The sequence below is a fragment of the Trypanosoma melophagium genome (assembly GCF_022059095.1).
Source record: "Trypanosoma melophagium isolate St. Kilda chromosome Unknown ctg38segment1, whole genome shotgun sequence".
Classification (NCBI taxonomy): domain Eukaryota; phylum Euglenozoa; class Kinetoplastea; order Trypanosomatida; family Trypanosomatidae; genus Trypanosoma; species Trypanosoma melophagium.
Genome location: NW_027125176.1, coordinates 1 through 18,795, shown reverse-complemented (window position 1 = coordinate 18,795; position 18,795 = coordinate 1). Strand labels below are relative to the sequence as shown.

Here is an 18,795-nt window from a genome sequence, read left to right as displayed (position 1 = left end):
GCAAAAAAAAAAAAAACTACAACTATTCCCCTTTTTTTTCCTGTTTTGTATATATATATATATATATACCGACTTTATACATCTATTCACTGTTACTCCTTTTCTTTCTTTCTTTCTAACTAAACAAAGTAGATCGTTCACGTACGCGTTGATTCATCACCCGTTCCGCCGGTGTGACTGCAGTAAAAGTGGCGTGCAGCATCGATCCCTCCACCGTACTGTCAACCGCCGCATCGCTCTTCGGCGGCAACGCCTTTGCGGGTTTGCGGCGAGTTCCCGCCTGTCTGCGTGCGAGTGGGTTTTTATTGTTTGAAGTGGCGTCCACACCGCCACCGTGTACGGCGAGTGTCATGTATGATTTGCTCCACACCCGCACGGGGTCATTGTCATTGCCGTGTTGCGTCGCAATATTACGTGGATGTGCCGGGATGTGGCCGGTGTATTGTGGAAGGGCGTTTTCTTGCACTTTTGCGGTTCCTGCAAAGAGTGGACGTGTGGTGCCCATGCGGGTAATAACACGTTCCTGTACTTTTAACGCCTGCGGTATTGCTACTACTGTACTAGTACTCATGGTAATATTATTATTATTATTATTATTATTATTATTATTATTATTATTACTACTACTCATAGTATTATTCATATTCATATTAGTAGTAGTAGTAGTAGTAGTTTTCATAGTTGTATTCGTATACATTGTGTCCATTGGTGGAGCCGTTGTTCGTGATCGTGTGGCTCCTTTTAACATCATCATCGCAATATCCGGCGCCGTACTTCTCTCTGTTGTTTCCTTCACTGCCGCCATAATTGGATTTGTATTTGCAGACGATAATCGCATTAGCGGTGCGACATCAAACGCATACTCTCCCTCTGTTCCCGCCTGTAATTGTGTACAATCAACAACATCCAGACACGAACGTGCCAGTCGTCCATGTCTATCTGTTTCACACGGTATTTGTGTCGGTTGTATGACACTATACACATCCGCAGGTGGTGTTAATATTGGATTTTGTGCTCGTTTACGCATTATATCAACTGTACGTTGTGTATTGCCTACAAGTCCACCTCTGCGATCATCATCGATGCGTTCAATCTTACGTGCGGTGCTGTAGAAATCACGAATCGCAATAGGCCGTACTTCACGTGTACTTAATTGTTGAATGGTTTCCCAATCGCGTGGTTCATGGCGTATGGAGATGAGTGATTGTTCACTCTTGGCTGTTTGTGATAAGGATGATAATACTTCTTTTTCTTGTTTCTTATTGTTATTGTTATTGTTGATGATACCTGCAGTTTTCCCCATCATTGCATTATTATTATTATTATTATTATTATTATTATTATTATTATTTCCATTTCCATTACTTCTATGCGAACGAAGTAGAGTTAAATAGTGATTTCCATCCGATGGATCTGTACGTGTGGGAACAGAACTGTACGCGGTATCATATGTGGTGTAAATACCACGATGTAATGCAGATGTGGCCGGCACAATATCATCTCGACGTTTCGGTGATGGAACGCGATCACTGAGTGGGGCCCGTGTGTTAACGGCGGTCTTGAGTGTAACGGAAAACGGTTCAGAGCTCATATACTGTAAATTAATTAAATACATAAATAAAGAGAAAAAAGAAATATATATATATATATATATATATATAGAATAATCGAATATTATACAGTAATGAATAGGAGTACTATTGGGAGTAATGGTAAATGATCTGTTTTATCCGTATTGGGTAATGATATGTAATATATATATATATATATATATATATATATATATATATATCTGATGAATTGTCACTTAAAGAAAAAAAATGAAGCATGGAACCACTGTACATTATCTTTTTCTCCCCAATGTTATCAAAATAACACAAACCAAACAAAACAAAGAGCAGTAACAAGAAGAAACATAAAAGCAAAACATATAATTAATAATAACAAAAACTTGTATTTATAGATAACATCCCACAAGATACCTAAATGGACTATTCTCATCATTTTCCACTTCCGCTGATGCCACCTTCGCCAACATTATACGCTTTACATTCACAGTACGATGGAATTGTTTTACTAATGTCGATACGGCTGTTATTCTTCTTCTTACTGTTGTTGTTGTTGTTTCTGTTTCTGTGTTCGTTCCTATACCACCAGGAAATGCCTTTACAACACGTACAACCCGACCCACCGGTAATTTCTCTCTTCTTTCAATATTTTGAGATTCTGCTTTATTTTTCACTTCTTCCTTTTCTTTTTCTTCTTTAAATTGATGAAGAGATGCCCATAGTGGAGTGGATGATGTAATTGCATCCGCTAGCGAAGTCGCACTTGTTGTATCTAGTAAGGCTACATCAATATAATTAGCAGATTCATGTATAATAATACCACGCAATGTATGAATCATGTGTAGAGTAGATGCGGAAATATTTCTCTCTTCTTGTTTTTGTTCTTCTGGTATTTCCCATCGTAGGAGTTCTACATCAACCACAAGTCCAAATAAAGGAAAAGCACGTAATAGTGAAACTAGTTCCTGTTGTGAATTATTATTATTATTATTATTATTATTATTATTATTATTATTATTATTATTATTATTATTATTATTATTATTATTATTATTATTATTATTATTATTATTATTAGTATTAGATGGATGCGTCTTCCATAACTCTATCAACTCTCGCTTGTAAACGCTACGCTGCTGCAGAATAACGGCAATAGCATTCCAAAAAGCTTTATGAAGCGATGCCTCATTATTATTATTATTATTATTATTATTATTATTTTTCTTCAATTCACGATAACGACGTTTCTTAACACACCGTGATTGTCCCACAAGTGTTGTTGTTTTAAACAAACGAAAGAGTGCGACGGCTTTGGTAGTGTCTTTACTTAAACCACGAAGTTTACGGGCAGTAAGAGATCGATTGGGCAGTTGTACTGTATTCGTACTACTTTCATATTTTATATTAGTATTAATAGTAGTAGGAGAAGAAATAAGAACTTTAGATGATTTACTCATTAATGATGAAACTTCTTCTTTTTCTTTTTCTTCCTTCATAGTGGTTTCTCTTCTTCTCTTTTTCATCATCTCCACCACATGCGGCATGGCTAGTTCCTCTTTTCTTCTTATGCTGCTGCTTTGTGTTTTCTTATGTTTTTCCTTCTCCTTATTGATATTATCTTCTCTGCTGCTTCTTTCAGTGGTTGTTTGTGTTTTTGTTGTTGTTTTTCTTCTCTCTGATCGCAGTGAAACGAAAAAAGGACTTACACCACGACTCACCGCTAATGTTATTCCCTGCGGTGCACAATTACGACGTTTCGTTCCAGACGCTGTTATTATCGTACTAATATCTTCTTTTTCTTTACCATTACTATTATTATTATTATTATTATTGTGAAATACTCCTGATTTATACAGTAGTGCGTCTACGACACCTCCAATGTGTTGTTCGCCACTTGTTTCATCGTCTTTTGATTGTGGCTGTTGTTGTTTCCATTGCAATACACTCCGCATTATTATTGTACCCTTCACCACACAGAGGGTGGTGGAGCTAAATAAGAGGAAATAAGAAATAAGAAATAATAATAATAATAATAATAATAATAATAATAATAATAATAATAATAATAATAATAATAATAAACAGTAAAAAGGGGTTCAAAAAACAAAAACAAGAATAAGAATAAGAGAAATACAGAGTAAAACGGAAAAACAAAAGGAGAGTGGGTGTATGCGTACGTGTCAAAAGCAAAGAGAGGGCGGGAAAACTACGTACATAATGGAAACTTTTATGCTATAAATATGAAAAAAAAAGAAAAGAAAACAACAACAGCAACAGCCACACACACATACTTTAACAATCACGCTAACAGACACACCCTCACAGTACCCAATTACATCCAACCTATATCTTTCCTTCATGTAATATAACTATATTTGTAGTGCAGTTCCCCAAAAGCACTATTTTAACCCCACAATTAGCCAACCTACCTTTTAATATTACCACCAAAGAAGTTTGGCCGCCAAACGCTTCTCCCGTAGAATATGTACATCCACAGCAGAGTGACTAAACGTACTATATCGATTCAACACCATTACCTCTGCAAGTGAGATGAGAGCAATATCCATCCATGCAGCTTCTGCTGTTGTGTAATAGGCAGCACGGCGTCCCCAGTATGCTGGCGGCACTTCACCACTCACAGTATCACTATTATTATTATTATTATTATTATTGTTACCATTAGAAATATCTACTTCCACATCATTCTTCTTAATAGTATCAGTAGTATTAGTAGTAATAGTAGTAGCACGGTTTCTATCAGGTGAGGCGGCAACAAAGGAGAGTACCGTGAGGTGTTGCGTATCCTTCCGTTCCCGCAGTGCATCTCTTAACTCATTACGAAAAGATGCACTATTCGTCATGAGCATCACCGTTCGAATATGTGTATTTATTGCCGTAAGTGCTGCGATGGTTGTTACGACTTGATTTAACGTGGGATAACACGCATCCCAGAAATGACTGCCCAGTATGGTATTATTTGGATGTTTCCATCTTCGCAAATAAACAAATGGCGGGACACGATACTTCCGTCGTCCCCTCCCGCGTGCATTCTCACGACAAAACTTCTCATAATCACCACGGCGTACATGTAATCCAATCACAGCATGCAAATGTAATTGCGATGGACTGCGAGAAACACCATGGCGTTGGAGAAATTCCACCGCAGTCTGTTCAAACCATGTGTGTAGTCGTAGTGCATCTCGCATATCCCAATACACCGCCGTACCCCAAATAGCATCCACAGACGCTGGACAAGACTCCAACCACCGCTGCTCACTCCAACTGTATACATCCGATAAACATAAATGGGTTATATGCGTAACCACACCGCGTGATTCTTTTTCTTCTTTTTCTTTTAATTTTTGTTGTTGTTCTGTATTTCCATTGGCTGTGGGGAGTAGCGGCACCACACCGGCGTATCCAATAGCCATCACAGTCGTTGCATTCGCCCGTAATCGCACCTGTGAGAACTGCATGAGTTCACTCCAGCGAAACCACATATAAATATAATCCTCCCCACCAACGGCATAACGTTTCCTCCCCTCCTTTCCACCGGTGGGGGAACAAGTGATATCTTTCCATTTAAATACAGAAGTAGAATGGAAATTCGTATGACTCCCAACACTAACTCCTTTAGCAGTATTAACAGAAACAGCACTGGAAGCAGCAGCCCGCTTCGCTTCCATTTCTGAAAGACAAAAGATTTTTCCCATCATCATCATAAGTTGATTATTCATCCCAGACGTTGGACACGGCCACGATACGTTCATCACTTTTCCCCAAAAACTAAACTCACGCAACGGCTCAAAACTACGACGTGGTTCACTGCAATTTATAACGGGGTGAAGAACCGGCGGTGTTGGGAGAACTTCCTTCCCATCCTCCACATCCCACCAGAAGGGAACAAAAAAAACAAACAAGAGCACAAGCATGACAACGGCAATTGAGACAAATGAGAAACGAACGATACGCTGACGAACATCCACTCGCCTAAAAGCCTTCTTGCAGCCTATAACACTCATTTAGAATAACGCCTTCCGAATGTACTTCACTTATACAGTCTACACCACACCACGCCACAAAAATAAAAAAAAACACAAGTAAAAAAACAAATTATCACGCAACAAATCCAACTAAACACGTTAAAAGACATAAAACAAAACCAAGATAAATATATATAAGACCAAGAATTAATAAATCACCTTGTTGACCAAATACAGAAAACAGGATAAACCGACAAAGAAATCAGCCTTAGCAAAAAAACAAAAGCCTCATAACACTGCTGCTCCTACAACAGAATCGGGAGACAGACGGCAACCCCACAACGGCAAGAGACTGGATGGCCACAGCGGGTCAACCCCACAGAAGCAAAAAACTCATTACAAAACAAACCCAAGCCATTATACCACCGGGCTCGTCAGAGGTTATGGCAAGCTCGCGGGCCGGACCATACACACACACACACTACCCAGGCAGCGGGTAGGGCGCAAGTACATCGTGCGACAACATACGAATGAGAGCAGGCTCCGTCCCGTGGCACGCCTTCCCCCTACCAAGACGCGCAAAACACACATTATTCGATACGGAGGACACCGCATTCCCACCAAAGTACTCAGCCTCCGTCATGACAAAGTAGTCCACGGCAAGCGCACACAAGCCATAGGCGCAGTCCTCATACTGGGCGTAGTGCTCCTTCTCGTACACGCGTGCACCCCGTTTCTTTAGCTGCGGCACCGTGTACGGGTCCTGTCTATCGTGTGCCAAGAACAGTGGGTAGGAGAAGAGCCGCAGCCCGAGGGAAGTGTGTAGTGTCGCGAGGTATGGGATGCTGATATTGCACTGCGCACGGATCACCTGTTCTCGTTCCCTTATCAAGGCCACACCAAAGTGGGTCCGTAAGTGTGAAAGTGACCGCGTCACGTAATCATTGCACGTCATTTCAAGGTGTCGCTTGTGTACAGCAAAGAACCGACCGCGCGGACCGAAGGAGTGGTTGAGGAACTGTTTGACCTTCTGGGCCACCCAAACTGATGGCCGCAGCAGACCATAAATGGCCGCGTTTTCTGCCAATCCACGGCGCATCGTGAACGAAGTCCCTGCGCCCAATATAATGAGGGTATCATCTGCATTTGTCAATAATGGAATTATGCGACTTCTCAATACCTCAGCTGTTGGATACATTTCGTTCACAGACGTCACTTTTGTGGTTCTGACGGATCTCATACCCCTTGAAACCGATACAACCTGTCTGAAAGTAGCACAGTTGTGAAAATCAAAACAACTAACTGTTGAGCGATGCAACAATCCCCTGCTCAACAAACGCCGCCGCATATTAATTAATGAAATTACGCAATAGTGCCGCTCAATCTCAGAAAAATCATAGAGCAAATGGTAATGAACAAACTTATTTTTTACATAAAATGATCCAAAAACCGCTGTGCGATTCAAACGCTCTGCCCACATTATGATGTTCATCATCATCTGCAGCTGATTGTGGTGACGGCCAGCATGCCTAAAATGAGCAAAAATATACCTCTCCGGGCACACAAGGTGTGATCCGTTGCGGTTAAAGGAAACCACTCTCGCTTGCAGCTGGGCAACACGTTGCTGCTCTGCCTCAGTGAGTCGAAGGGTGTCCTGAGCGGCGTCAAAGGCAAAGACAGAGGGGACTCCCGGACTCGGCGTCTGCGCATCGTCGGCAGGCTCCACAACAGGGCTAATATAACCACCAACACCATTAAAGTAGATCCAATTGGCAGTAAAGAGAAGCACTACACAGAAGAACACCAGGACACAGAAAGCGACCCGGGGTGTGTGGCTAATGAGCCCCATAGAAGGATGCCAGTTGCAGGTAATGCCTGTTGTACCCTAACCTGGGAGGGGAAAAGCAAAACAGGGAAAAGAGCGAATGCCTCGTACTTCCACATAGCACAGGATCATTGACAAAGAAAGAGAGAAAGAGAGAGAGAGAGTCGCTGGGGTTCACGCACGCAGGCGTATCACATGGTGGTTAAAGGACAATGCTGCTCCCACAGCAGAATCGGGAGACAGACGGCAACCCCACAACGGCAAGAGACTGGATGGCCACAGCGGGTCAACCCCACAGAAACACAAAAACCCATTACAAAATAAGCCTAGGATACCGAAATCCCTTGTAAGATGTTACGAGCCGTTTTTTTTATTTTTTTTTTTGTAATTTTAAATGAAGTACCTTATATTTGAGTAAGGGGTACTAATATTGGATAAGATGTACATCAGTTTGTTACGTGATGTCGTTTAAGCCAAGATTTTTTTATATGTTTTTATTTGTTTCTTAATACTCTTTCTTTCCATGACAAAGATTTCCTCTTGGAACTACATTTCTACCGATGTTAGTAAAGGGCACAGTATTATTTAGGAATAACATATGGAAACCAAACAAATGGATAAGGGGGTAGTTATGTCATGCAGTTTGTTTTTGCATTTTTTTCCCAAATATTTTTTTGTGGTGTAATATCGTTCTTTCGTATTGTGGTTGAAGATGAGTGACAGGAGCCAGTTAAAAACCAATAGCAAAGTAAGAGTAAAAGTATTTTTTTTGTTGGTATACTATATGGTTATTACAAAGAACAGTGGAAGACCAGACATCTTTACGTTATAATTGGGGTATTATACTGTTTATATAACCTGGTGAACAGATTTCTACATCGGCGTGTACGACGGCTACTTCACACGGGAAGTACATTAAAAAATTCTTATGCCAAATAGTATAATTATTTATCTTCTCTTTTGTTAAAGAGGTGCGATGTCCTTACAAAACATCGTGATTCATGATATGCAACCTTAAGTAGCACTGTAGCCCTTGGAGGTCCTATAACGTACAGAAAAAATCTCGCATGAATTGACCACCTCGCATGTAGTCCACTTATTTCTTTCTTGGGATTACCCATTACTGAAAAGATAACCTTTGGTCGAAATACAGTGACAAAAACATGTTTCTTACTTTTGAGTGGTAAATATCCTTCCAGACTCGCTACAGCAATATAGACCATAAAACCAAGGGTAAAAAACTGAGAAACCAAGACCAGACCACTTGCCAAAGAATCCATCAGAGTAATAAAGCCACTCCTGCAACAATAATCCATAAAATAATGGACCTTTTCTTTTTATTCTCTAGAGTAACGCTAGATGTCTAATAAATGTCCTCAAAATTTGATATACGTCAGTCTATCGAAAAATCACCGTTTTACTTATATCCGTAGTGTTTTTGCCGAAATGACATACTTTCACTATCGAATATACGCAATTACTCTGCAGTGATAAATTACCACGATATGAAAAAAATACCAATAACGTATGCAAAACATCAATAACACAAACCACTTGACATTTAATCAGCACCGTAATTCCAAAGAAGATGTTGCCGACCATCCATAACAGCAGAAAAGCAACTACATTGTCAATTATAATAAAGAATCCAAACCGTCGATGCTACCCCAACACCGATAGTTTTATTAGGTTCGTCGTTGCTTCACAACGACTTTAACGTTGATGTCCATCAGACGAAAAAAAACCCACGGTAAAACAAATATGATCTCCAACATTAAACGTCAAATGACACAAAAACACACACACAAAATAAACAATTAGAGCAGAAAAACAACATAATCCTATTTAAAATTATCTACAGATGCAAAAAAAAATTGAAACAAAAATAATGCGGGCACTAAAAGCAACACATCAACAACTCGAAAAGGAAAAAAACCCAAAACATACCTAGACAGAAATAAATCAAAATATACCCAATATCAAAAAGGACCAGATTTCAGTTCTGCAAAGCTAGTTGCCCATCTAAAATGGCCTGGGAGATGATCACTCTAATAGTTTCTCTCTGTTACTGCTTCGAACGCTCCGTGCGGGGCGCTTACGCATAGCCGTACAGGATCTTGCCGCGCTTGCGCAGTGCGTTCACGACGTCGACGGCGGTGACCGTCTTCTTGCGTGAGTACTCGGTGTAGGCTGTGGCGTCACGCACGACGCCCTCCACGAACGACTTGATCACGCCACGCACCTCGTCGTAGATGACACCAGAGATGCGCTTCACGCCACCACGGCGAGCCAGGCGGCGGATGGATCCGCGTGTGATGCCGCGCACGTTCTCGCGCAGGATCTTCTTCTGGCGCTTCTGCGTTCCCTTCGCCTCACCGCTCTTCTTGCCCTTTGCCATTTCTGGTGCTTGTGTTTTTACTTGCAATTAGCTTCTTCGCTGTCGTGCTCTTTGCCACAACAGGCACAGGGAGGCATACGCACACACAGAGAGAGAGAGAGAGAGAGAGAGAGAGAAAAGGAAAGAAGGAGTGTAAAAGAAAGCGTGGGAGACACAGTGGCAGAATCACACACAAGCACACAAACACAGAGAAGGCGGTAGAGGTACCGCCTAGCACGCAGGACGGTTCCATCCCAATACTAGTCTATCTATATTCACGGAGGGCACAGGGCCCCCCGCTGCTTTTTCCCTTTGTTGCTGCTTCGAACGCTCCGTGCGGGGCGCTTACGCATAGCCGTACAGGATCTTGCCGCGCTTGCGCAGTGCGTTCACGACGTCGACGGCGGTGACCGTCTTCTTGCGTGAGTACTCGGTGTAGGCTGTGGCGTCACGCACGACGCCCTCCACGAACGACTTGATCACGCCACGCACCTCGTCGTAGATGACACCAGAGATGCGCTTCACGCCACCACGGCGAGCCAGGCGGCGGATGGATCCGCGTGTGATGCCGCGCACGTTCTCGCGCAGGATCTTCTTCTGGCGCTTCTGCGTTCCCTTCGCCTCACCGCTCTTCTTGCCCTTTGCCATTTCTGGTGCTTGTGTTTTTACTTGCAATTAGCGTCTTCGCTGTCGTGCTCTTTGCCACAACAGGCACAGGGAGGCATACGCACACACACACAGAGAGAGAGAGAGAGAGAGAGAGAGAGAAAAGGAAAGAAGGGGTGTAAAAGAAAGCGTGGGAGACACAGTGGCAGAATCACACACAAGCACACAAACACAGAGAAGGCGGTAGAGGTACCGCCTAGCACGCAGGACGGTTCCATCCCAATACTAGTCTATCTATATTCACGGAGGGCACAGGGCCCCCCGCTGCTTTTTCCCTTTGTTGCTGCTTCGAACGCTCCGTGCGGGGCGCTTACGCATAGCCGTACAGGATCTTGCCGCGCTTGCGCAGTGCGTTCACGACGTCGACGGCGGTGACCGTCTTCTTGCGTGAGTACTCGGTGTAGGCTGTGGCGTCACGCACGACGCCCTCCACGAACGACTTGATCACGCCACGCACCTCGTCGTAGATGACACCAGAGATGCGCTTCACGCCACCACGGCGAGCCAGGCGGCGGATGGATCCGCGTGTGATGCCGCGCACGTTCTCGCGCAGGATCTTCTTCTGGCGCTTCTGCGTTCCCTTCGCCTCACCGCTCTTCTTGCCCTTTGCCATTTCTGGTGCTTGTGTTTTTACTTGCAATTAGCGTCTTCGCTGTCGTGCTCTTTACCACAACAGGCACAGGGAGGCATACGCACAGAGAGAGAGAGAGAGAGAGAGAGAGAGAGAGAGAAAAAGGAAAGAAGGAGTGTAAAAGAAAGCGTGGGAGACACAGTGGCAGAATCACACACAAGCACACAAACACAGAGAAGGCGGTAGAGGTACCGCCTAGCACGCAGGACGGTTCCATCCCAATACTAGTCTATCTATATTCACGGAGGGCACAGGGCCCCCGCTGCTTTTTCCCTTTGTTGCTGCTTCGAACGCTCCGTGCGGGGCGCTTACGCATAGCCGTACAGGATCTTGCCGCGCTTGCGCAGTGCGTTCACGACGTCGACGGCGGTGACCGTCTTCTTGCGTGAGTACTCGGTGTAGGCTGTGGCGTCACGCACGACGCCCTCCACGAACGACTTGATCACGCCACGCACCTCGTCGTAGATGACACCAGAGATGCGCTTCACGCCACCACGGCGAGCCAGGCGGCGGATGGATCCGCGTGTGATGCCGCGCACGTTCTCGCGCAGGATCTTCTTCTGGCGCTTCTGCGTTCCCTTCGCCTCACCGCTCTTCTTGCCCTTTGCCATTTCTGGTGCTTGTGTTTTTACTTGCAATTAGCTTCTTCGCTGTCGTGCTCTTTGCCACAACAGGCACAGGGGGGCATACGCACAGAGAGAGAGAGAGAGAGAGAGAGAGAGAGAGAAAAAGAAAGAGAAAAAGTGGCAGAATCACACACAAGCACACAAACACAGAGAAGGCGGTAGAGGTACCGCCTAGCACGCAGGACGGTTCCATCCCAATACTAGTCTATCTATATTCACGGAGGGCACAGGGCCCCCGCTGCTTTTTTCCCTTTGTTGCTGCTTCGAACGCTCCGTGCGGGGCGCTTACGCATAGCCGTACAGGATCTTGCCGCGCTTGCGCAGTGCGTTCACGACGTCGACGGCGGTGACCGTCTTCTTGCGTGAGTACTCGGTGTAGGCTGTGGCGTCACGCACGACGCCCTCCACGAACGACTTGATCACGCCACGCACCTCGTCGTAGATGACACCAGAGATGCGCTTCACGCCACCACGGCGAGCCAGGCGGCGGATGGATCCGCGTGTGATGCCGCGCACGTTCTCGCGCAGGATCTTCTTCTGGCGCTTCTGCGTTCCCTTCGCCTCACCGCTCTTCTTGCCCTTTGCCATTTCTGGTGCTTGTGTTTTTACTTGCAATTAGCTTCTTCGCTGTCGTGCTCTTTGCCACAACAGGCACAGGGGGGCATACGCACAGAGAGAGAGAGAGAGAGAGAGAGAGAGAGAGAAAAGGAAAGAAGGAGTGTAAAAGAAAGCGTGGGAGACACAGTGGCAGAATCACACACAAGCACACAAACACAGAGAAGGCGGTAGAGGTACCGCCTAGCACGCAGGACGGTTCCATCCCAATACTAGTCTATCTATATTCACGGAGGGCACAGGGCCCCCGCTGCTTTTTCCCTTTGTTGCTGCTTCGAACGCTCCGTGCGGGGCGCTTACGCATAGCCGTACAGGATCTTGCCGCGCTTGCGCAGTGCGTTCACGACGTCGACGGCGGTGACCGTCTTCTTGCGTGAGTACTCGGTGTAGGCTGTGGCGTCACGCACGACGCCCTCCACGAACGACTTGATCACGCCACGCACCTCGTCGTAGATGACACCAGAGATGCGCTTCACGCCACCACGGCGAGCCAGGCGGCGGATGGATCCGCGTGTGATGCCGCGCACGTTCTCGCGCAGGATCTTCTTCTGGCGCTTCTGCGTTCCCTTCGCCTCACCGCTCTTCTTGCCCTTTGCCATTTCTGGTGCTTGTGTTTTTACTTGCAATTAGCTTCTTCGCTGTCGTGCTCTTTGCCACAACAGGCACAGGGAGGCATACGCACACACACAGAGAGAGAGAGAGAGAGAGAGAGAGAAAAGGAAAGAAGGGGTGTAAAAGAAAGCGTGGGAGACACAGTGGCAGAATCACACACAAGCACACAAACACAGAGAAGGCGGTAGAGGTACCGCCTAGCACGCAGGACGGTTCCATCCCAATACTAGTCTATCTATATTCACGGAGGGCACAGGGCCCCCGCTGCTTTTTCCCTTTGTTGCTGCTTCGAACGCTCCGTGCGGGGCGCTTACGCATAGCCGTACAGGATCTTGCCGCGCTTGCGCAGTGCGTTCACGACGTCGACGGCGGTGACCGTCTTCTTGCGTGAGTACTCGGTGTAGGCTGTGGCGTCACGCACGACGCCCTCCACGAACGACTTGATCACGCCACGCACCTCGTCGTAGATGACACCAGAGATGCGCTTCACGCCACCACGGCGAGCCAGGCGGCGGATGGATCCGCGTGTGATGCCGCGCACGTTCTCGCGCAGGATCTTCTTCTGGCGCTTCTGCGTTCCCTTCGCCTCACCGCTCTTCTTGCCCTTTGCCATTTCTGGTGCTTGTGTTTTTACTTGCAATTAGCTTCTTCGCTGTCGTGCTCTTTGCCACAACAGGCACAGGGAGGCATACGCACAGAGAGAGAGAGAGAGAGAGAGAGAGAGAGAGAGAAAAGGAAAGAAGGAGTGTAAAAGAAAGCGTGGGAGACACAGTGGCAGAATCACACACAAGCACACAAACACAGAGAAGGCGGTAGAGGTACCGCCTAGCACGCAGGACGGTTCCATCCCAATACTAGTCTATCTATATTCACGGAGGGCACAGGGCCCCCCGCTGCTTTTTCCCTTTGTTGCTGCTTCGAACGCTCCGTGCGGGGCGCTTACGCATAGCCGTACAGGATCTTGCCGCGCTTGCGCAGTGCGTTCACGACGTCGACGGCGGTGACCGTCTTCTTGCGTGAGTACTCGGTGTAGGCTGTGGCGTCACGCACGACGCCCTCCACGAACGACTTGATCACGCCACGCACCTCGTCGTAGATGACACCAGAGATGCGCTTCACGCCACCACGGCGAGCCAGGCGGCGGATGGATCCGCGTGTGATGCCGCGCACGTTCTCGCGCAGGATCTTCTTCTGGCGCTTCTGCGTTCCCTTCGCCTCACCGCTCTTCTTGCCCTTTGCCATTTCTGGTGCTTGTGTTTTTACTTGCAATTAGCTTCTTCGCTGTCGTGCTCTTTGCCACAACAGGCACAGGGGGGCATACGCACAGAGAGAGAGAGAGAGAGAGAGAGAGAGAAAAGGAAAGAAGGAGTGTAAAAGAAAGCGTGGGAGACACAGTGGCAGAATCACACACAAGCACACAAACACAGAGAAGGCGGTAGAGGTACCGCCTAGCACGCAGGACGGTTCCATCCCAATACTAGTCTATCTATATTCACGGAGGGCACAGGGCCCCCGCTGCTTTTTCCCTTTGTTGCTGCTTCGAACGCTCCGTGCGGGGCGCTTACGCATAGCCGTACAGGATCTTGCCGCGCTTGCGCAGTGCGTTCACGACGTCGACGGCGGTGACCGTCTTCTTGCGTGAGTACTCGGTGTAGGCTGTGGCGTCACGCACGACGCCCTCCACGAACGACTTGATCACGCCACGCACCTCGTCGTAGATGACACCAGAGATGCGCTTCACGCCACCACGGCGAGCCAGGCGGCGGATGGATCCGCGTGTGATGCCGCGCACGTTCTCGCGCAGGATCTTCTTCTGGCGCTTCTGCGTTCCCTTCGCCTCACCGCTCTTCTTGCCCTTTGCCATTTCTGGTGCTTGTGTTTTTACTTGCAATTAGCTTCTTCGCTGTCGTGCTCTTTGCCACAACAGGCACAGGGAGGCATACGCACACACAGAGAGAGAGAGAGAGAGAGAGAGAAAAGGAAAGAAGGAGTGTAAAAGAAAGCGTGGGAGACACAGTGGCAGAATCACACACAAGCACACAAACACAGAGAAGGCGGTAGAGGTACCGCCTAGCACGCAGGACGGTTCCATCCCAATACTAGTCTATCTATATTCACGGAGGGCACAGGGCCCCCCGCTGCTTTTTCCCTTTGTTGCTGCTTCGAACGCTCCGTGCGGGGCGCTTACGCATAGCCGTACAGGATCTTGCCGCGCTTGCGCAGTGCGTTCACGACGTCGACGGCGGTGACCGTCTTCTTGCGTGAGTACTCGGTGTAGGCTGTGGCGTCACGCACGACGCCCTCCACGAACGACTTGATCACGCCACGCACCTCGTCGTAGATGACACCAGAGATGCGCTTCACGCCACCACGGCGAGCCAGGCGGCGGATGGATCCGCGTGTGATGCCGCGCACGTTCTCGCGCAGGATCTTCTTCTGGCGCTTCTGCGTTCCCTTCGCCTCACCGCTCTTCTTGCCCTTTGCCATTTCTGGTGCTTGTGTTTTTACTTGCAATTAGCTTCTTCGCTGTCGTGCTCTTTGCCACAACAGGCACAGGGGGGCATACGCACAGAGAGAGAGAGAGAGAGAGAGAGAGAGAGAGAGAGAGAGAGAGAGAGAGAGAGAGAGAGAGAGAGAGAGAGAGAGAGAGAGAGAGAGAGAGAGAGAGAGAGAGAGAGAAAAGGAAAGAAGGAGTGTAAAAGAAAGCGTGGGAGACACAGTGGCAGAATCACACACAAGCACACAAACACAGAGAAGGCGGTAGAGGTACCGCCTAGCACGCAGGACGGTTCCATCCCAATACTAGTCTATCTATATTCACGGAGGGCACAGGGCCCCCGCTGCTTTTTCCCTTTGTTGCTGCTTCGAACGCTCCGTGCGGGGCGCTTACGCATAGCCGTACAGGATCTTGCCGCGCTTGCGCAGTGCGTTCACGACGTCGACGGCGGTGACCGTCTTCTTGCGTGAGTACTCGGTGTAGGCTGTGGCGTCACGCACGACGCCCTCCACGAACGACTTGATCACGCCACGCACCTCGTCGTAGATGACACCAGAGATGCGCTTCACGCCACCACGGCGAGCCAGGCGGCGGATGGATCCGCGTGTGATGCCGCGCACGTTCTCGCGCAGGATCTTCTTCTGGCGCTTCTGCGTTCCCTTCGCCTCACCGCTCTTCTTGCCCTTTGCCATTTCTGGTGCTTGTGTTTTTACTTGCAATTAGCTTCTTCGCTGTCGTGCTCTTTGCCACAACAGGCACAGGGAGGCACACACAGAGAGAGAGAGAGAGAGAGAGAGAGAGAGAGAGAAAAGGAAAGAAGGAGTGTAAAAGAAAGCGTGGGAGACACAGTGGCAGAATCACACACAAGCACACAAACACAGAGAAGGCGGTAGAGGTACCGCCTAGCACGCAGGACGGTTCCATCCCAATACTAGTCTATCTATATTCACGGAGGGCACAGGGCCCCCCGCTGCTTTTTCCCTTTGTTGCTGCTTCGAACGCTCCGTGCGGGGCGCTTACGCATAGCCGTACAGGATCTTGCCGCGCTTGCGCAGTGCGTTCACGACGTCGACGGCGGTGACCGTCTTCTTGCGTGAGTACTCGGTGTAGGCTGTGGCGTCACGCACGACGCCCTCCACGAACGACTTGATCACGCCACGCACCTCGTCGTAGATGACACCAGAGATGCGCTTCACGCCACCACGGCGAGCCAGGCGGCGGATGGATCCGCGTGTGATGCCGCGCACGTTCTCGCGCAGGATCTTCTTCTGGCGCTTCTGCGTTCCCTTCGCCTCACCGCTCTTCTTGCCCTTTGCCATTTCTGGTGCTTGTGTTTTTACTTGCAATTAGCTTCTTCGCTGTCGTGCTCTTTGCCACAACAGGCACAGGGAGGCATACGCACACAGAGAGAGAGAGAGAGAGAGAGAGAGAAAAGGAAAGAAGGAGTGTAAAAGAAAGCGTGGGAGACACAGTGGCAGAATCACACACAAGCACACAAACACAGAGAAGGCGGTAGAGGTACCGCCTAGCACGCAGGACGGTTCCATCCCAATACTAGTCTATCTATATTCACGGAGGGCACAGGGCCCCCGCTGCTTTTTCCCTTTGTTGCTGCTTCGAACGCTCCGTGCGGGGCGCTTACGCATAGCCGTACAGGATCTTGCCGCGCTTGCGCAGTGCGTTCACGACGTCGACGGCGGTGACCGTCTTCTTGCGTGAGTACTCGGTGTAGGCTGTGGCGTCACGCACGACGCCCTCCACGAACGACTTGATCACGCCACGCACCTCGTCGTAGATGACACCAGAGATGCGCTTCACGCCACCACGGCGAGCCAGGCGGCGGATGGATCCGCGTGTGATGCCGCGCACGTTCTCGCGCAGGATCTTCTTCTGGCGCTTCTGCGTTCCCTTCGCCTCACCGCTCTTCTTGCCCTTTGCCATTTCTGGTGCTTGTGTTTTTACTTGCAATTAGCTTCTTCGCTGTCGTGCTCTTTGCCACAACAGGCACAGGGAGGCACACACAGAGAGAGAGAGAGAGAGAGAGAGAGAGAGCGAAAAGGAAAGAAGGGGTGTAAAAGAAAGCGTGGGAGACACAGTGGCAGAATCACACACAAGCACACAAACACAGAGAAGGCGGTAGAGGTACCGCCTAGCACGCAGGACGGTTCCATCCCAATACTAGTCTATCTATATTCACGGAGGGCACAGGGCCCCCGCTGCTTTTTCCCTTTGTTGCTGCTTCGAACGCTCCGTGCGGGGCGCTTACGCATAGCCGTACAGGATCTTGCCGCGCTTGCGCAGTGCGTTCACGACGTCGACGGCGGTGACCGTCTTCTTGCGTGAGTACTCGGTGTAGGCTGTGGCGTCACGCACGACGCCCTCCACGAACGACTTGATCACGCCACGCACCTCGTCGTAGATGACACCAGAGATGCGCTTCACGCCACCACGGCGAGCCAGGCGGCGGATGGATCCGCGTGTGATGCCGCGCACGTTCTCGCGCAGGATCTTCTTCTGGCGCTTCTGCGTTCCCTTCGCCTCACCGCTCTTCTTGCCCTTTGCCATTTCTGGTGCTTGTGTTTTTACTTGCAATTAGCGTCTTCGCTGTCGTGCTCTTTACCACAACAGGCACAGGGAGGCATACGCACAGAGAGAGAGAGAGAGAGAGAGAGAGAGAGAAAAGGAAAGAAGGAGTGTAAAAGAAAGCGTGGGAGACACAGTGGCAGAATCACACACAAGCACACAAACACAGAGAAGGCGGTAGAGGTACCGCCTAGCACGCAGGACGGTTCCATCCCAATACTAGTCTATCTATATTCACGGAGGGCACAGGGCCCCCGCTGCTTTTTCCCTTTGTTGCTGCTTCGAACGCTCCGTGCGGGGCGCTTACGCATAGCCGTACAGGATCTTGCCGCGCTTGCGCAGTGCGTTCACGACGTCGACGGCGGTGACCGTCTTCTTGCGTGAGTACTCGGTGTAGGCTGTGGCGTCACGCACGACGCCCTCCACGAACGACTTGATCACGCCACGCACCTCGTCGTAGATGACACCAGAGATGCGCTTCACGCCACCACGGCGAGCCAGGCGGCGGATGGATCCGCGTGTGATGCCGCGCACGTTCTCGCGCAGGATCTTCTTCTGGCGCTTCTGCGTTCCCTTCGCCTCACCGCTCTTCTTGCCCTTTGCCATTTCTGGTGCTTGTGTTTTTACTTGCAATTAGCTTCTTCGCTGTCGTGCTCTTTGCCACAACAGGCACAGGGAGGCATACGCACACACAGAGAGAGAGAGAGAGAGAGAGAAAAGGAAAGAAGGAGTGTAAAAGAAAGCGTGGGAGACACAGTGGCAGAATCACACACAAGCACACAAACACAGAGAAGGCGGTAGAGGTACCGCCT

At 48.6% G+C, this 18,795-nt stretch overlaps 20 protein-coding genes across 20 annotated transcripts; all 20 read right to left on the bottom strand.

The window, feature by feature from the left end:
* Positions 1 to 115: 115 nt before the first annotated feature.
* On the bottom strand, positions 116 to 1,591 carry LSM04_005706 (uncharacterized protein; the record flags this gene model as incomplete). Its single annotated transcript, XM_067338207.1, has 1 exon — positions 116 to 1,591. The coding sequence occupies one exon, from the start codon at positions 1,589 to 1,591 to the stop codon at positions 116 to 118; it is 1,476 nt and encodes a 491-aa protein (XP_067188216.1).
* A 366-nt stretch (positions 1,592 to 1,957) lies between these two features.
* Positions 1,958 to 3,520, bottom strand: LSM04_002995 (uncharacterized protein; the record flags this gene model as incomplete). The annotated part of the gene is made up of 1 exon (XM_067338205.1): positions 1,958 to 3,520. The coding sequence occupies one exon, from the start codon at positions 3,518 to 3,520 to the stop codon at positions 1,958 to 1,960; it is 1,563 nt and encodes a 520-aa protein (XP_067188194.1).
* A 486-nt stretch (positions 3,521 to 4,006) lies between these two features.
* On the bottom strand, positions 4,007 to 5,590 carry LSM04_007423 (uncharacterized protein; the record flags this gene model as incomplete). The annotated part of the gene is made up of 1 exon (XM_067338204.1): positions 4,007 to 5,590. The coding sequence occupies one exon, from the start codon at positions 5,588 to 5,590 to the stop codon at positions 4,007 to 4,009; it is 1,584 nt and encodes a 527-aa protein (XP_067188237.1).
* A 442-nt stretch (positions 5,591 to 6,032) lies between these two features.
* Positions 6,033 to 7,400, bottom strand: LSM04_003484 (uncharacterized protein; the record flags this gene model as incomplete). The annotated part of the gene is made up of 1 exon (XM_067338203.1): positions 6,033 to 7,400. The coding sequence occupies one exon, from the start codon at positions 7,398 to 7,400 to the stop codon at positions 6,033 to 6,035; it is 1,368 nt and encodes a 455-aa protein (XP_067188200.1).
* A 920-nt stretch (positions 7,401 to 8,320) lies between these two features.
* On the bottom strand, positions 8,321 to 8,656 carry LSM04_006752 (uncharacterized protein; the record flags this gene model as incomplete). The annotated part of the gene is made up of 1 exon (XM_067338202.1): positions 8,321 to 8,656. The coding sequence occupies one exon, from the start codon at positions 8,654 to 8,656 to the stop codon at positions 8,321 to 8,323; it is 336 nt and encodes a 111-aa protein (XP_067188226.1).
* Positions 8,657 to 9,471: 815 nt separating this feature from the next.
* Positions 9,472 to 9,774, bottom strand: LSM04_008293 (uncharacterized protein; the record flags this gene model as incomplete). Its single annotated transcript, XM_067338201.1, has 1 exon — positions 9,472 to 9,774. The coding sequence occupies one exon, from the start codon at positions 9,772 to 9,774 to the stop codon at positions 9,472 to 9,474; it is 303 nt and encodes a 100-aa protein (XP_067188252.1).
* A 324-nt stretch (positions 9,775 to 10,098) lies between these two features.
* On the bottom strand, positions 10,099 to 10,401 carry LSM04_007258 (uncharacterized protein; the record flags this gene model as incomplete). The annotated part of the gene is made up of 1 exon (XM_067338200.1): positions 10,099 to 10,401. One exon carries the CDS (start codon positions 10,399 to 10,401, stop codon positions 10,099 to 10,101), a length of 303 nt encoding a protein of 100 aa, XP_067188232.1.
* A 328-nt stretch (positions 10,402 to 10,729) lies between these two features.
* On the bottom strand, positions 10,730 to 11,032 carry LSM04_007580 (uncharacterized protein; the record flags this gene model as incomplete). Its single annotated transcript, XM_067338199.1, has 1 exon — positions 10,730 to 11,032. The coding sequence occupies one exon, from the start codon at positions 11,030 to 11,032 to the stop codon at positions 10,730 to 10,732; it is 303 nt and encodes a 100-aa protein (XP_067188239.1).
* Positions 11,033 to 11,358: 326 nt separating this feature from the next.
* On the bottom strand, positions 11,359 to 11,661 carry LSM04_006036 (uncharacterized protein; the record flags this gene model as incomplete). Its single annotated transcript, XM_067338198.1, has 1 exon — positions 11,359 to 11,661. The coding sequence occupies one exon, from the start codon at positions 11,659 to 11,661 to the stop codon at positions 11,359 to 11,361; it is 303 nt and encodes a 100-aa protein (XP_067188218.1).
* Positions 11,662 to 11,961: 300 nt separating this feature from the next.
* LSM04_002862 (uncharacterized protein) lies at positions 11,962 to 12,264 on the bottom strand (the record flags this gene model as incomplete). The annotated part of the gene is made up of 1 exon (XM_067338197.1): positions 11,962 to 12,264. One exon carries the CDS (start codon positions 12,262 to 12,264, stop codon positions 11,962 to 11,964), a length of 303 nt encoding a protein of 100 aa, XP_067188190.1.
* Positions 12,265 to 12,587: 323 nt separating this feature from the next.
* On the bottom strand, positions 12,588 to 12,890 carry LSM04_004922 (uncharacterized protein; the record flags this gene model as incomplete). Its single annotated transcript, XM_067338196.1, has 1 exon — positions 12,588 to 12,890. The coding sequence occupies one exon, from the start codon at positions 12,888 to 12,890 to the stop codon at positions 12,588 to 12,590; it is 303 nt and encodes a 100-aa protein (XP_067188210.1).
* Positions 12,891 to 13,213: 323 nt separating this feature from the next.
* On the bottom strand, positions 13,214 to 13,516 carry LSM04_000392 (uncharacterized protein; the record flags this gene model as incomplete). Its single annotated transcript, XM_067338194.1, has 1 exon — positions 13,214 to 13,516. One exon carries the CDS (start codon positions 13,514 to 13,516, stop codon positions 13,214 to 13,216), a length of 303 nt encoding a protein of 100 aa, XP_067188165.1.
* A 326-nt stretch (positions 13,517 to 13,842) lies between these two features.
* Positions 13,843 to 14,145, bottom strand: LSM04_000768 (uncharacterized protein; the record flags this gene model as incomplete). The annotated part of the gene is made up of 1 exon (XM_067338193.1): positions 13,843 to 14,145. The coding sequence occupies one exon, from the start codon at positions 14,143 to 14,145 to the stop codon at positions 13,843 to 13,845; it is 303 nt and encodes a 100-aa protein (XP_067188170.1).
* Positions 14,146 to 14,464: 319 nt separating this feature from the next.
* LSM04_008409 (uncharacterized protein) lies at positions 14,465 to 14,767 on the bottom strand (the record flags this gene model as incomplete). Its single annotated transcript, XM_067338192.1, has 1 exon — positions 14,465 to 14,767. The coding sequence occupies one exon, from the start codon at positions 14,765 to 14,767 to the stop codon at positions 14,465 to 14,467; it is 303 nt and encodes a 100-aa protein (XP_067188257.1).
* Positions 14,768 to 15,087: 320 nt separating this feature from the next.
* Positions 15,088 to 15,390, bottom strand: LSM04_003039 (uncharacterized protein; the record flags this gene model as incomplete). Its single annotated transcript, XM_067338191.1, has 1 exon — positions 15,088 to 15,390. One exon carries the CDS (start codon positions 15,388 to 15,390, stop codon positions 15,088 to 15,090), a length of 303 nt encoding a protein of 100 aa, XP_067188195.1.
* A 399-nt stretch (positions 15,391 to 15,789) lies between these two features.
* On the bottom strand, positions 15,790 to 16,092 carry LSM04_008076 (uncharacterized protein; the record flags this gene model as incomplete). Its single annotated transcript, XM_067338190.1, has 1 exon — positions 15,790 to 16,092. One exon carries the CDS (start codon positions 16,090 to 16,092, stop codon positions 15,790 to 15,792), a length of 303 nt encoding a protein of 100 aa, XP_067188246.1.
* A 324-nt stretch (positions 16,093 to 16,416) lies between these two features.
* On the bottom strand, positions 16,417 to 16,719 carry LSM04_008291 (uncharacterized protein; the record flags this gene model as incomplete). The annotated part of the gene is made up of 1 exon (XM_067338189.1): positions 16,417 to 16,719. The coding sequence occupies one exon, from the start codon at positions 16,717 to 16,719 to the stop codon at positions 16,417 to 16,419; it is 303 nt and encodes a 100-aa protein (XP_067188251.1).
* Positions 16,720 to 17,038: 319 nt separating this feature from the next.
* On the bottom strand, positions 17,039 to 17,341 carry LSM04_008851 (uncharacterized protein; the record flags this gene model as incomplete). Its single annotated transcript, XM_067338188.1, has 1 exon — positions 17,039 to 17,341. One exon carries the CDS (start codon positions 17,339 to 17,341, stop codon positions 17,039 to 17,041), a length of 303 nt encoding a protein of 100 aa, XP_067188262.1.
* Positions 17,342 to 17,662: 321 nt separating this feature from the next.
* LSM04_007356 (uncharacterized protein) lies at positions 17,663 to 17,965 on the bottom strand (the record flags this gene model as incomplete). Its single annotated transcript, XM_067338187.1, has 1 exon — positions 17,663 to 17,965. The coding sequence occupies one exon, from the start codon at positions 17,963 to 17,965 to the stop codon at positions 17,663 to 17,665; it is 303 nt and encodes a 100-aa protein (XP_067188235.1).
* Positions 17,966 to 18,286: 321 nt separating this feature from the next.
* Positions 18,287 to 18,589, bottom strand: LSM04_007877 (uncharacterized protein; the record flags this gene model as incomplete). The annotated part of the gene is made up of 1 exon (XM_067338186.1): positions 18,287 to 18,589. The coding sequence occupies one exon, from the start codon at positions 18,587 to 18,589 to the stop codon at positions 18,287 to 18,289; it is 303 nt and encodes a 100-aa protein (XP_067188243.1).
* Positions 18,590 to 18,795: the final 206 nt, after the last annotated feature.